This window comes from Brassica napus, chromosome A9 (genome assembly GCF_020379485.1).
Source record: "Brassica napus cultivar Da-Ae chromosome A9, Da-Ae, whole genome shotgun sequence".
NCBI lineage: Eukaryota > Viridiplantae > Streptophyta > Magnoliopsida > Brassicales > Brassicaceae > Brassica > Brassica napus.
Window position 1 is genome coordinate 35910182 of NC_063442.1, and position 15069 is coordinate 35925250.

Here is a 15069-nt window from a genome sequence, read left to right on the forward strand (position 1 = left end):
ACTTTCGATATTTATTGAATAGCCCCTATGGTTCTTATATATTCTTATGAACTCTAAATTTACTTTTTAATAAAACGACACCGTTGCTGCCGAGGGATCTTTATCGTCTCCGTCGTCATCTAACCGGCTATCGGGGGGCTTTTTTAAAAGAAAAAAGGAAAATTAAATTATTTTTAGAGAGGAGGGGCGCAAGGTAAGGAGCTTTCATGGAGTAGCGTATGTTAGTATATTGCAACTAGGGGTTAGATCGAATAATACTTTCAGTTAGGACTTGAGTATCCCATATTCCCATCCGGATTTCGGTTCGGATTTACCGATTTTTTGGTATTTTAGTTTATTAAAAACAGATACCACATTAAAACCATAACTACTTTCGTTTGGTTTAGTTCGGTTTATATACAATTACTTTTCGGTTTATTCAGTTTTATACCAAAAATTATAAATATATTTATCTTTTATAATATTTTGAGTTATTAAATAAAACATGAAGTTTTTAAATAAACTATTTTTATTATTTTTTTACTGTTTGAAATAATTAGTAAACAAATTAAATTAATAATAATAATAGTTTTTATAGAATAAAATTAAGAAAATAGTAATCCATAATATTATTAAATAACTAAATATTATTGCACATATTTTTCAATAAAAAAGTAAAAATTATGTTTTGTTAATTTGATAAAAAATGAAAAAAATAATTTTTAACTTAAATATTAAATTACTAAAATCAATATCTTAAATATGAAGATCATATCAGTAAAATAAATGTATGTATATAATTTACATATAACTATACTACTATATTTTAATTAATCGGTTTATATACCAAACCATATTTATATACTACGGTTTCTTAAAATTAGCATTGATTCAATATATTCGGTAATACCACTTTTTTTATTTCAGTTCGGTTCGGTAACACTTCACTATTTATATATTTGCCCATATGCTTATCTATCTATATAAAAAAATGTTCGTCTCTCTCCCGTGAAGTCACGTCATCAATTCGTGCGTTATGGGAGTGACACGTATCTCATTTTATATTTAGGGCCAAAATAAATGAATGCAATTAAGGGTGATTGAACCCAGCACCTCTAGCACTGATAATTTCTCTTAGGACCACTAGGCTAAAGTCACTTTTTATAAATATGTGGCCGCGAAAATACTTATTATAGTGTCAGCTGGAAGTCCATGCTTCTTCTGCTTGTGGCCAGGGCCGACACTGAACTGACGTCAAGATGAAGATCGTGAAGTTAAAAACTTTGCTCCAAACAGTTTTGCAATGTTTCCAACTTTTATAACTTGATGCATATAATATATATCAAAATACATTTGTTGTACACGCTTTTATTAGTTTTGTTTTTAAAAGAAGGTATTTACAGTTATAAATGTTTTGTGCCAGTGAAGTAATGGTTGAAAAATCTCTATACATATGTCATTTAAAAAAACACACAACTTCTATATATAGTCAATACATATGTCCATGTTATATTCTAGACTAAATATTTTCTCTTTTAAAAATATAGAAAACAATTCTTTTAGTCTACAAGTAAATGTTGTAGAGTAAGTATGCATTATACAAAATAATATATATTTAAAATCCATACACAAAAACATAAAAGTTGTTATAGGCATCTTTCTGACACATGCACACTCCACTATGAATAAGAATTAAAAAAAACAGTATTGTCATCAAACTTTATCACAAATCCACATTTGTACATCTGTAATTATGAGTTGGACAATTAGTTAATTTGATACAATACCAAAGCAAGAATAATCGAAAAATAACTATACCACCGCATACTAATAAGTAAGACATAACAGATAACCAAATTCTTGAATCTTAAAACAAATTTCAACTCGAGTATTTAGTGAATATCAAATTAACTAATATCCCGTCCGTAGGGCGGGCCGATCCTAGTTATATATACTTACTAGGTGATTTTCCCGTGCTCATGCACGGATATAAATATTTCTAAAGTAAATAAATTATAATAATTGATTGCTACTTACTTTTAATTTTAAATTAATTTATAATTTATATGCATCATTTATATTAATACTACTATATTATTTTAATTATACATATAATTTTATATATATTATATCTAATCAGTTTTGTTGTTTTTCAGTCGATTTAGTTATCATTTGGGTAAATTAGATTACATATATGAATTCAACTGTAATATTTTTTTATTCTATATATTAAAATTTTGATTAATTTCTTATTTGCATTTAGGTGGTTGTTATTTTAGATATGTAAATATATTTTATGAAGATTATGTATAACTTAAGATATATTGTGCTTAGAATGAAATAAAAAAATAAACTAAAGTGTTTGATTCCAAATTACATAAATTAATATAACGAAACGATAATATTCTGAATTCTCATGCATATATATAAATTTTACAAAAAAAAACTAAATTGTAACAGTTGGTTAATATTATATTTTCATTTTTAATATGTTTTGAGTTGAGTTACATATATTCTTTCAAATTAAAAATGAAGTATAATTATTATTTTTATTATATTTAAGTTAAATGTGCATGTATTTTCATAATATTTATCAAATTATATGTTGATGTTTTTAAAAAACTTATTAGTAAATAAAACGATGATCAATATGAAGTTACATGCGTAAGTAGCTGATGCATTTTTGATAGCTCATGTGCACATATCAATATTTACAATAATTAAAATATTTTAAAAATTCTAAATAACTTTATGTCTTTGATTTATTGAATGGAAACTAAAATTTATTTTAAATAATCTTAAAAATGAGAATTCAGATTTGTTTTGGTATTTTGATTATTGTTCTATTAAGTTCCACAAACATAAAATTTAAAAGAATATTTAATATTAAGAAAAAATAACTTTAATAATGATAAAATATAATATATCTGTCTCATTAAACTATTTTGTAACTATTTGATCTAAGGATGTTTATTTTTAAAAAAAAAATTAGTTTTTTTTTTTGATATCTCTTAAAAATAAGCAGTAAAAAATACAATTTGTCGATATTTGTATGCTGTAATTGAAAGATATTACAGTCAACTAAATTATGAAACTCTTAAAAATAAGCAGTAAAAAATTGTGATTGTATTTAAAAATAATATTATATAAGTAAAATATAATTTATCAATATTTTTTTGCTGTAATTGAAAGATATTATAGTCAACTAAATTTATAAAACTCTTAAAAATAAGTAGTATTTTGATCTAAGAAAATACATTATATAGAAATTTTTGAAACTCTTACATTATATAGAAATTTATATTTTGATCTAAGAAAATATAGATATAAAGAAAGTATTTTATTAGTTCAAAATTATATTTATGTTATTTAAAAATATTTTTTAAATGTAATATTACTATTTTGTGAACTTTTCTTTTTTATGAAATCATATTATATATACATATATTTTCGTTTTTCAATTATTTTTTTTAACTTTATAAAAAATTTTCTTTTTATTATATGTGTATATTTTTGAGAATTTTTTTAAAATAAAACTAACTAAAATAATAAATAATAGTATTTTAAATGTAAGTTAATTCATTAAGGGTATCAGTGTAATCAACCATCGTGAGAGTTAACGTGAGAGCGACACATAGGAAACTGACTTCTCAAATCTTATTATATAAAGTTTGGTTTTTCAAAGTTGCTAATTAACATGATAGCGACATGTGTCAATAATTTTTTTTAAGATTGCGACATGTGTCAAAATATGATTTTTTCTTAGGATTTAAAAGAGATTTAGAAAATAAAAGTTATCATTATAAAAATATCTTTTTACGATTCTTTTTAAGATTTTGGAAAAAAACAATTAATATTACATAGTCTTTTACAATTATATATTGTTAAATCATTGGATATTAGTTTTTATTTTTTTAATCCTAAACAAGTAAATAACTGTAAGAAGTTAGTTGAAAGTAGTTTTTTGTTTAAAAAAATATAATTTTCGTTTTTAAAGATAATAAAGAAATAAAATTGTAAAAGATAAATATTAACTAAAACAAAATCTGAAAAAACGAATTATAAAATCCTACAAGTACAAGATATTATTTAATAAAAATCAAAAAGTAAAACTAAATATAAAATAAGTAATATTTATTTTTCTTAAACCTAAACAAAAGAAAATTGTAAAAGATTATATTGCTATTACATAGTCTTTTACAATTACATATTGTTAAAATTATAGGATAGTAATTTTTACCTTTTTAAATCCTAAACAAGTAAATAATTGAAAAATCTATTTGAAAGTAATTTTTTTGTTTAAAAAAATATAAATTTCGTTTTTAAAGATAATAAAGAAAGAAAATTGTAAAAGAAAAATATAAACTAAAACAAATCGAAAAAAAAACGAATTAGAAATTCCTACAAGTACAAGAAATTATTTAATAAAAATCATTAAGTAAAACTAACTATAAAATAAGTAATATTTATCTTTTAAAAGCCTAAACAAAAGAAAATTTTAAAAGTATTACTATTATTTTACTATAAATAACAAACTTTCTTTTTTAAATTTCGTTTTTAAAGATAATAAAGAAAGAAAATTGTAAAAGAAAATATTAACTAAAACAAATCTATAAAAAATGAATTAGAAAACCCTACAAGTACAAGAAATTATATAATAAAAATCATTAAGTAAAACTTACTATAAAATAAGTAATATTTATTTTTTAAAAGCCTAAAAAAAAGAATTTTTTTAAAAGTATTGCTATTATTTTACCATAAATAACAAACTTTCCTTTTTTATAGATAATTGTAAGTTAGTAATTTATAAATTAAAATATAGCTACTAATATTTCACAAATATATTTAGGTTTTAGCTTCCACATATTATTTTCAAAAATAAAATATTATTTACGAATAAAATATTACCTAAGTATTTTCTTTAAATTTCTTGATACAACTCAATTTTTCTTATCATCTTATTACATTTTATGCAGCTAACTCAATTGTTTTTCAATTATGATGTGTTGTCATATATAAGTATGTGTGAATATGAAAAATATGATACATATTTGTTTGTACGTATAAGACAAAATATAAAATTTGTTAAACAGAAATTTTTATTAAAAATAAATTAACTTTATAAGAAAATTAAACTAAAACGAATTATAGTATCCTACCAATACAAGAAAACTTTTAATGAAAAATATTAAAGAAAACAATTATAAAATAAGTAAGTTTCCTTTTTTAAAAGTCTAAATAAAATAAAATAGTAAAAGAAATATTATTTTTCTTATAAATAACTAAATTTCCTTTTTCATAGGTAATTTTGTGTTTAGAAAATTATAAACCCAAAAAACTTCAAATATTTGACTCGATATGATTGTTACATGTACCTATAAAAAATTATATTGTTAATGTGTCAATAAAAACTTTCCTTTTGTGAAAATAACTTTTGTTTCCTAAAATCCAAAATAAAATAGATTTGTAAAATAATTTTTCCTTTTTTAATCTTCACCAAATAAGATTTTTTAAACATTAATATTGTGACATGTGTTAATCTATCTCATAATTAAAAATATATATACTAAGATATTAACAAAAATAAATTTTATTAACAAGTAATGATAAATATTATTTAATAGTAACTTTCCTTTTTTTAAATCCTAATAAAAATATTATTTCAAAATATTATTTGATAATATTGTGACATGTGTTTGTATGTATAAGACAAAATATATAAATAATTTAACAGAATTTTTTCCATTAAAAATAAAATAGTTGTATAAAAATATAAAAAAAAAACAAATTATCAAATAATTAGTTTCCCTTTTAAAAGTCTAAATAAAACAAAAATGTAAAAGTAATCTTATTTTTATTATAATTAACTAACTTTACTTTTTAATAGTTTTGTGTTAAAAAAATATAAAACAAAATTAACTTCAAATATTCACATAATATGATTGTGACATGTGTCAACTAAAAAAAATTAGATTGTGAATGTGTCAATAAAAACTGTAATTATGTGAAATAACTTCATCTTTTCCTAAAATCCTAAATAAAAGAGATTTCTAAAAAATATAAAAAAATCTAATCTTAACCTTGATAGTAACAATTATTTGAAGTTTTTTTTACATCCTGACGAGAGAGAATTGTTAAATTTTATTTAATAATAATTTTTCCTTAAAAAATTAATGATAAACATAATAGTAACAATTATTTAATTAACAAGAAAAATAGTAAAAATATTAATGATATTAAAAAACGAATTTCAAAAATGGAAACTTAAAAAAAAATATTAAATAGAAATAATTATTTGATAGAAATTTTATTTTTCTAAATCCTAGACAAAATATAATCATAAAAGATTATATAATATTAATTTCCTTTTCTAATATCCTAAAAAACTGTAAAAAAGTATTTGATAGTTGTTTTTGTTTTTTTATAAGAAAATCCTAACCAAAAGAAATTTGTATCATATTTTTAAGTTCTAACCAAAAGAGAATTGTAAAATTTTATTTGATAATATTTTTAAGAGAGTATTTGATGACGAACATGATACTAAATATTATTTAATTAACAAAAAAATATAAAATTGGTATTAATACAAATTGTAAAAACAGTAATTTTTAAAATATATATTAATAACTAAAAATAATTATTTGATAGCAATTTTTTTTTGAAATTTTAAAGAGAAGATAGTCGTAATTGGTTATATGATAGTAATTTTTCTTTTCTATAATCTTAAACAAAATTGTAAAGAAGTATTTAATATTATTTTTTATTTTTTATTGTAAATACAAAAGAGATTTATAAAATAGAATGTTTTCCTTTTTTAAAAATCCTAGCAAAATAAAACTTTAAAGACTTATTTATTAAAACATTAAATTAGTACATAAAACATGTATAATGTTGTCATTCACTCGATTGGTGTATTTGACTTTCATTTCTTTTTACTTTTCATTCAATTTCTTATTTCAGGTTGTGTTCAGTTTAAACGTTTATGTATAATATTTACTCTAATCATATGTACAAAGTTTATAACAATTCAGTTATACACCATGATTATAAAATACAAATATTAACTTGAACTTATATGTGAAAACGAGTTTTAGTTATAAAATAATTTCAAACAACAAATGCAAAAAACAATCATAAATCTATAATAAAATGATTTATTATTTTATAATTTTTATTAAATTAAAATATCAAACAAAACCCGTTGTAACGCAACGGGCTCATATCTTGTAATATTATAGAGATTTGCCACATATACTGCTACTATATTCTTATCTGCCCAAAATTTTATTTTTATTAAAACGGCACCCTTTCACGCGATGGATCTTTGTCGTCTCCGTTGTCATCAAACCGGCCGGTATATCGGAAGGGGTTTTCGCAATAAAAGAAAATAAGGAAATTAAATGATTTTTGTGGAGGAGGGCGCACGGTAAGAAGCTTTCATGGAATGGCGTACGTTAGTACTTTACTATCTTACGCATCTCGTCTTTTACCTTTCTTCTCTATCATACTGAGATTAGGGTTCTTCTTCCTCGAGACGAACTCTTCTCATTATCTCTCTCGTGGCGAGCGAATGTTTCGCAGCTTTTAAAGGGCTTCCACTCTCCGTAAAAATTTGACGAAGTTTCTTCACTTCCCCCTCTCATGGATCCTTCGAGAAGGCAGTTCAGGGACTCGCGTTACGCCAATCTCTTCGATCTCGAGGTCTGTACGGTCTCAAAGTTTGTTTCTTTCTGCTCAACACTATATGATGTGTGATTGTACATGTTGGGATGATCATGTGACACTGATGAGAATGTAGTTTTAGGGATTGTGAAATTTTGGCTCTAAAAAGTTTGAATCTTGCAGCCGTTGATGAACTTTAGGATTCCGAGGCATGAAGATGAGTCTGATTACTATGGGAGTAGTAGCCAGGATGAAACTAGAGGCAATCAAGGTACTAACTTTATTTGGACACTTTCAGTATGTGACATTTATCTGTTTGCTGATGATTAAAGGTCCAAACTTTATTGATTTTACTTTGACTGATCTTTTGTCTGTGTTTTAAATGTTTGGTGGTGATCTTAGGTGGGGTAGTAGCAAACTACGGCAACGGTGTTAGACGGGGGATGAGTTCTGGTACTAAGAAGAGAAAGCGGTGGATAGAAGCTGATGATGATGTAGAGGATGGTGATGATCACTACAGTCAACATGTTACTGAGGAGCATTACAGAGCAATGCTTGGGGAGCATATGCAAAGATTCAAAAGTAGGTCCAAGGAGACTCGAGGGAATCACACTCCTCTGTTGGGTGTCCCGGTGCGTAAGAGCAATGTGGGCGCTAACAGAGGTAGGAACGATCACCATAGGAGATTCTATGACGTGGATACCTTGTCGAATTATGCTGCTGATCCGATCCCTCAAAGGCGAGGAAGCCATCGTGAATCCAATGTTACCCCCAAGTATGTTGTTCATACCTTTTTTATATTATACCCTTGAGGGAACTAATGGTGTTGAGTTTCTTGGATTGACATATGGAATTTTGCAGAATAGCGTATGAACCTTCGTATTTGGATATTGGGGAAGGTGTTGTCTACAAAATCCCTCCAAGTTATGACAAGCTGGTGGCGTCATTGAACTTACCAAGCTTTTCAGACATTCATGTGGACGATTTTTACTTGAAAGGAGCTCTGGATCTGAGATCATTAGCTGAACTGATGGCTAGGGACAAAAGGTCTGGAGCTAGAAGCCGTAATGGAATGGGTGAGCCTCGGCCTCAGTATGACTCTCTTCAAGCTAGAGTGAAGGCCTTGTCAGCTTCAAGCTCCAGCCCTAACTTCAGCCTCAAGGTGTCAGAAGATGCAATGAATTCTGTTATCCCAGAAGGAGCTGCTGGAACTACTGCACGGACAATCCTATCAGAGGGTGGTGTTTTACAGGTTCATTACGTCAAGGTTCTAGAGAAGGGGGATACATATGAGGTTTGGATCCTGTGACAGTAATTTTTCATAATTTTGTATTTACCCTTCCCGCCTCTGTCAACAATATATGTTTTTCCTTTCATTGTTGTTCAGATTGTTCAACGAAGTCTACCAAAGAAGCTGAAGGTGAAGAATGATCCTGCAGTAATTGAAAAAACCGAAAGGGACAAGATTAGGAAAGCTTGGATCAACATTGTCAGAAGAGATATACCAAAACACCATAGAGTTTTCACTACTTTTCATCGGAAACAATCAATTGATGCCAAGAGATTTGCAGATGGTTGCCAACGGGAGGTAACTGAAATTCACTCTCATATTATGGCTTCTTTTTTTTTACTTTTCTAAACTGTCATTCTCTTGCATTTCATCTTAGAGTAAGCTCTCATTTGCTGTTATATTGAGTTCACAGGTGAAAATGAAAGTGGCCAGGTCATTCAAACTGCCAAGGAGTGCACCAATTCGCACCAGAAAGATATCCAGAGACATGCTGCTATTCTGGAAGCGGTTTGACAAGCAGATGGTACATTTTTTATTCTCCCTTATACTCTGTAGTACGCTTACGGGCTTCTAACTAGATCTGATTACATGTTCTGCTGCCAAATTTAGTTTATGATACATTCTTTTTTTTTTGATCAAAAGTTTGGATGAAGTTATACTAAAAAGAAAGAGTTGATTTCGAATGTTATTATGCCATTCTTGTGCTGGAGTTCGTTTGAGTGGTACACTTGGATTAAATTGACTATGTTGACAGGCAGAAGAGAGGAAAAAACAAGAAAAAGAAGCGGCAGAGGCATTAAAACGTGAACAGGAGCTTCGAGAGGCACAAAGGCAGCAACAGAGGCTCAATTTTCTTATTAAACAGACTGAACTTTACAGTCACTTCATGCAAAACAAAACCGATGCAATGCCTTCCGAATCCCTGCCGATAGGAGATGAAAATCTGGTTGACGAAGCTCTCCAAGAACCTTCAGCAGCAAAACTTTCTGAGATGGAGGATCCTGAAGATGCTAAAATGAAGGAAGATGCCCTGAACGCTGCCCGAGAGGCAGTGTCTAAGCAGAGAAAAATAACAGATGCATTTGACACTGAATATATGAAGCTACAGAAAACTTCTGACATGGAAGGACCACCAATTGATGTCTCAGTCTCGGGCTCGGGCAATATAGACTTACATAACCCGTGAGTTTGTGTTCTTGTTACTGCCTCATGTTATCTTCATGATTTTAGAATGCCAAGCCAATTAACTCTCTCTACTTGCAGATCTACAATGCCTGTTACATCAACAGTTCAGACTCCAGAAATGTTTAAAGGAACTCTAAAAGAATACCAAATGAAAGGTCTTCAGTGGCTAGTGAATTGTTATGAGCAGGTTCTCTCAACTTCATCTACATTTATTATTTCTTGTGGACTTTATAGAGGAATGGGTATATACTAAGATTATTATTTTTATATGTTCCAGGGTTTGAATGGCATTCTTGCTGATGAAATGGGCTTGGGTAAGACTATTCAAGCCATGGCGTTCTTGGCACATCTGGCTGAGGTAAATCGAACTGTTGGTCATTTTTATCTGTTGCCGTTTGGCTATGTTAAAACTCTTTTATCGTCTCACACAGGAAAAAAACATTTGGGGTCCATTTTTGGTTGTTGCCCCTGCTTCTGTTCTTAACAATTGGGCTGATGAGATTAGTCGTTTCTGTCCTGACTTGAAAACTCTTCCGTATTGGGGAGGATTACAAGAACGGACAATTTTAAGAAAGAATATTAATCCCAAGCGTATGTACCGAAGGTAACGGCTTTGTGATATTTTTTTTAGGTTCTAATGATTTGTGGTTGACCTCTGCTTATTCTCTCAAAGGCTTCGCAATCAGTAAATCTTCTTTGCTATTTTCTGAAGCTTCTCTGTTGACTCCCCACTTTTTCAGGGATGCTGGTTTTCATATTTTAATTACCAGCTATCAGCTATTAGTAACCGATGAAAAGTATTTTCGTCGGGTGAAGTGGCAGTATATGGTGCTAGATGAGGCCCAAGCAATCAAAAGTTCCACAAGGTTCTTACTTTTCCCTCGAGTCAGTTGAATCATGGTTCCTTGTGTTCGCAGTGATCATCTTATTTCACTCTTTAATTTTCTTTTACGTTGAGTTCCCAGTACATGAGAATGTTACTTTTGTTTGAATTAGCTTGTAGATCCCTTGAAATGCTAAACTCTTATGCAAGTTCATTTTCCGTTTTTCTTTGACAGTATAAGATGGAAGACCCTTCTTAGTTTCAACTGTCGGAACCGATTGCTTCTGACTGGAACTCCAATTCAGAATAACATGGCGGAGTTATGGGCCTTGCTGCACTTCATCATGCCAATGGTTTTTGACAGCCATGAACAATTTAATGAGTGGTTCTCAAAAGGGTATGTACTATTTTCTTGTTTGATGGTCGTGTAAAAGTTTTTAGTGAACAATCTAGGAAATTTTTTATGATACATGATCTAATATTGATTAACAGAATCGAGAATCATGCTGAACATGGAGGCACTTTAAACGAGCACCAGCTTAACAGACTGGTGAGATTTCACTTTCTGTTTGCAGCATTAGTCTGTGCAATGATGCATCTTTTACCTTTATCGGTTATCTAGTTACTCACATTTTGTTTCTTTTCCCAAACAGCATGCAATATTAAAGCCATTCATGCTCCGACGTGTCAAAAAGGATGTGGTTTCTGAGCTAACTACAAAGACGGAAGTGACAGTACACTGCAAGCTCAGTTCTCGACAACAAGCTTTCTATCAGGCTATCAAGAACAAAATTTCTCTTGCTGAGTTGTTTGACAGCAACCGTGGGCATTTTAATGATAAGAAAATATTGAATTTGATGAACATCGTCATTCAACTTAGGAAGGCAAGCTCTATGGTCCCCTGCTTTCTTTTAACGTCTTGTCCTGCTTTCTCATACATATGTGCAAGACTGTGGCTTATGGTAATGTATTTGTGTCTCTCATGTCAGGTTTGCAACCATCCAGAGTTGTTCGAAAGGAATGAAGGGAGCTCGTATCTCTACTTTGGAGTGATGTCCAATTCCCTTTTGCCCCCTCCATTTGGTGAGCTGGAGGATGTACACTATTCTGGTGGTCATAATCCCATAACATACGAGGTGAAATTCAATACCTTATATAAGTTCCAAGGTCCACAATATCTTGGTAGTCTCTGACGTTGGTTTCTATCTTTCAATTCTCTTCCAGATACCTAAACTTCTACAGAATGAAATGCTCCAAAATTCTGAAACATTTTGTTCTTCTATTGGGAAGGGCTTATCAAGAGAATCCTTTCTGAAGAATTTTAATATATTTTCACCAGAGTATATTCATAGGTCAACACTCCCATCTGATAGTAGTAGCGTAAATCAAGCAGTTAGCGGAAGTGGAGCATTTGCCTTTTCGCGCTTGATGGATTTATCACCATCAGAAGTTGGATATCTGGCTCTGTGTTCCGTCATGGAAAGGCTATTATTCTCTATACTGAAATGGGAACGGCAATTCTTGGATGAAATAGTAGACTCTTTTATGGAATCCATGGACGATGATCTTGATGGAGATAACATGAATACTGCTCAAACCAGAGCTGTCACAAGAATGTTGTTGATGCCATCAAAAGTTGAAACGAGTTTGCTGAAAGGGAGAGTAGGCACAGGGCCTACCTGTCACTCAATTGAATCTCTAGTGATCTCTCATCAGGATAGGCTACTTTCAAGCATCAAGCTCCTACATTCTGCATATACTTTTATCCCCAAAGCCAGAGCTCCGCCGGTATGGTTCTTTGAGTTTGCAAACTACTAACATGGGTAGTTTCCTTGCTAAGTCTTCTCAACCATGTTTTTGAACTTTTGTTTTTCAGATAAGCGTTCATTGCTCGGACAGAAACTCTGCATACAGAATTACAGAGGAAATGCATCAACCATGGCTTAAGAGACTATTAATCGGATTTGCACGAACGTCAGAAGCTAATGGTCCCAGGAAGCCGAGCAGCGTTCCACATCCTTTAATCCAAGAAATTGATTCAGAACTTCCAGTTGTGCAACCTGCGCTTCAACTGACGCACAGAATATTTGGTTCTTGCCCTCCAATGCAAAGTTTTGACCCTGCAAAGTTGCTCACGGTAGTTTCTTCTCCTTACATTTAGCGACCTTACTATGAGCTCTTTGTTTCTTACCACAAAATTGGATCGTAGGACTCTGGGAAGCTGCAGACACTTGATATACTATTGAAGCGGCTTCGAGCTGGAAATCACAGGGTGCTCCTCTTTGCACAAATGACAAAAATGCTGAATATTCTCGAGGTAATACAAATGAATATTTGGTTTAACGGCTTAACAAACACCCATATCTACGCCTTTTGCTTTACTTTTTGGATTTAATTTTTTATGCAGGATTACATGAACTATAGAAAGTACAAGTACCTCAGGCTTGATGGATCCTCCACCATCATGGATCGCCGAGATATGGTTAGGGATTTTCAGCAGAGGTAGGAATTAACTTTCACATGCCTTTTTTCTTTTAACCAGTGAGGTTTGCTGGGCACAAGTGTAAAACCCTATACATGGTTGCAGGAACGACATTTTTGTGTTCTTGCTGAGCACCAGAGCTGGAGGACTTGGTATCAACTTGACGGCTGCTGACACAGTCATTTTCTATGAAAGTGATTGGAATCCCACCTTGGATTTACAAGCTATGGACAGAGCTCATCGTCTTGGTCAGACAAAAGATGTAAGTGATTTTATTCTTCTTCCAATCTCTTTCATATCCAAGGGAAACTGTGCATATTGGTTGCCAATTCCTTTGTAATTTCATTTTACAATCAAAACTTCATGCTAGTGAATAAGCATCTGCTAATGGGATTGATTAGTTTCTTTCTATTCTGACTTCTTCTGAAAAAACTCTTTATAGGTTACTGTTTATCGGCTCATCTGCAAGGAGACGGTGGAAGAGAAAATTTTGCACAGGGCAAGTCAGAAGAATACTGTTCAACAGCTTGTAATGACAGGAGGTCATGTTCAGGGTGATGATGTTTTTGGAACTGCGGATGTGGTATCTTTGCTTATGGATGATGCAGAGGCAGCACAACTGGAGCAGAAATTCAGAGAACTACCATTACAGGTGGGAATAGGACAGCATTGTGTTCACCTCTATGTATTTCGCAACTCTAGTTCTATATAAGAAGGTAACTCAAACTGAATTTTCTTTCCAGGTAAAGGACAGGCAGAAGAAAAAACAGCCAATGAAACGAATCAGAATAGATGCTGAAGGGGATGCAACTTTGGAAGAGTTGGATGATGCTACTGAACGACAGGATAACGGGCAGGAACCTTCCCAAGAACCGGAAACGACAAAACCCAGTAACAAAAAGGTATATATGCTACAAACTCACATTCTTTCTTTCGCCTTCTAGATCTTTCTAATGATTTATCCCCTAGCAAATGAAAATGATGGCACTATGAGTTGGTCTATTTATTGAGCATGGCTTGGTTCTAAGTTGATAACTTCTTGCTCGAGTTTATTACTAAAAGGCATGTGCTATGTGCGGTGATTTGCAGAGGAAAGCTGCGCCAACTCCGAAATCTAGAGTTCCTCAGAAAGCCAAGGAAGAAGAGAATGGTGAAGGAGATGATACTCTTCAGCCTCAGAGAACAAAAAGGGTAAAGAGACAGACAAAGAGCGTAAACGAGTCTCTTGAACCTGTCTTCTCTGCATCAGTTACTCCAACAAATGGAGAATTCAACCCAAGTAGCTCTAATGTAGATGCGGACTAATCCGAAGATGCTTTAAGCTTTTATAGATGTAACTTCAGGGAGGTTTTAGTAAACTTGTTCCTAGCTTTTGAGCTAAGTGTACAGATTTTAATAAATAAGTTTTACTCTTTAACCTACATCGATCTAGAGGTATATATATATGTCTAAATATTATTGTCGATGGAAGACCATGTCCAACTCATCGATGATAGCAATTCGAGAAATGACTATCACTCTGTTGATCCTGTTGTGAGGTTAGCTAAGGTTTCAACCGGGTTCGGTTAGCTATTTAAGCAGCTTCATCTTTGTTTTATAAAAATCTTATTAGAGCATTGCTATGACCCTTGAGTTATTAGTTATCAT

The 15069-nt window shown here is 30.7% G+C and overlaps 1 protein-coding gene across 1 annotated transcript; it reads left to right on the top strand.

The window, feature by feature from the left end:
* Window positions 1–7436: 7436 nt before the first annotated feature.
* On the top strand, window positions 7437–14843 carry LOC106451580 (chromatin-remodeling ATPase INO80). The gene is made up of 23 exons (XM_048741216.1): window positions 7437–7680; window positions 7825–7912; window positions 8044–8416; window positions 8503–8935; window positions 9029–9229; window positions 9345–9455; window positions 9687–10114; window positions 10196–10304; window positions 10395–10475; window positions 10549–10721; window positions 10858–10983; window positions 11176–11337; window positions 11433–11490; window positions 11594–11824; window positions 11930–12076; window positions 12165–12728; window positions 12817–13077; window positions 13150–13257; window positions 13348–13442; window positions 13528–13684; window positions 13865–14074; window positions 14166–14324; window positions 14512–14843. Exons 1-23 carry the CDS (start codon window positions 7621–7623, stop codon window positions 14725–14727), a joined length of 4551 nt encoding a protein of 1516 aa, XP_048597173.1. The 5' UTR covers window positions 7437–7620; the 3' UTR covers window positions 14728–14843.
* The last annotated feature ends 226 nt before the right edge of the window (window positions 14844–15069 follow it).

Coding starts and splice junctions, on each gene's coding strand:
- LOC106451580 (XM_048741216.1), top strand. CDS start 7,621: ATGGATCCTTCGAGAAGGCAGTTCAGGGACTCGCGTTACGCCAATCTC. Junction 8,417..8,502: donor GAATCCAATGTTACCCCCAA/GTATGTTGTTCA, acceptor GGAATTTTGCAG/AATAGCGTATGAACCTTCGT. Junction 11,491..11,593: donor AGCACCAGCTTAACAGACTG/GTGAGATTTCAC, acceptor TTTCCCAAACAG/CATGCAATATTAAAGCCATT.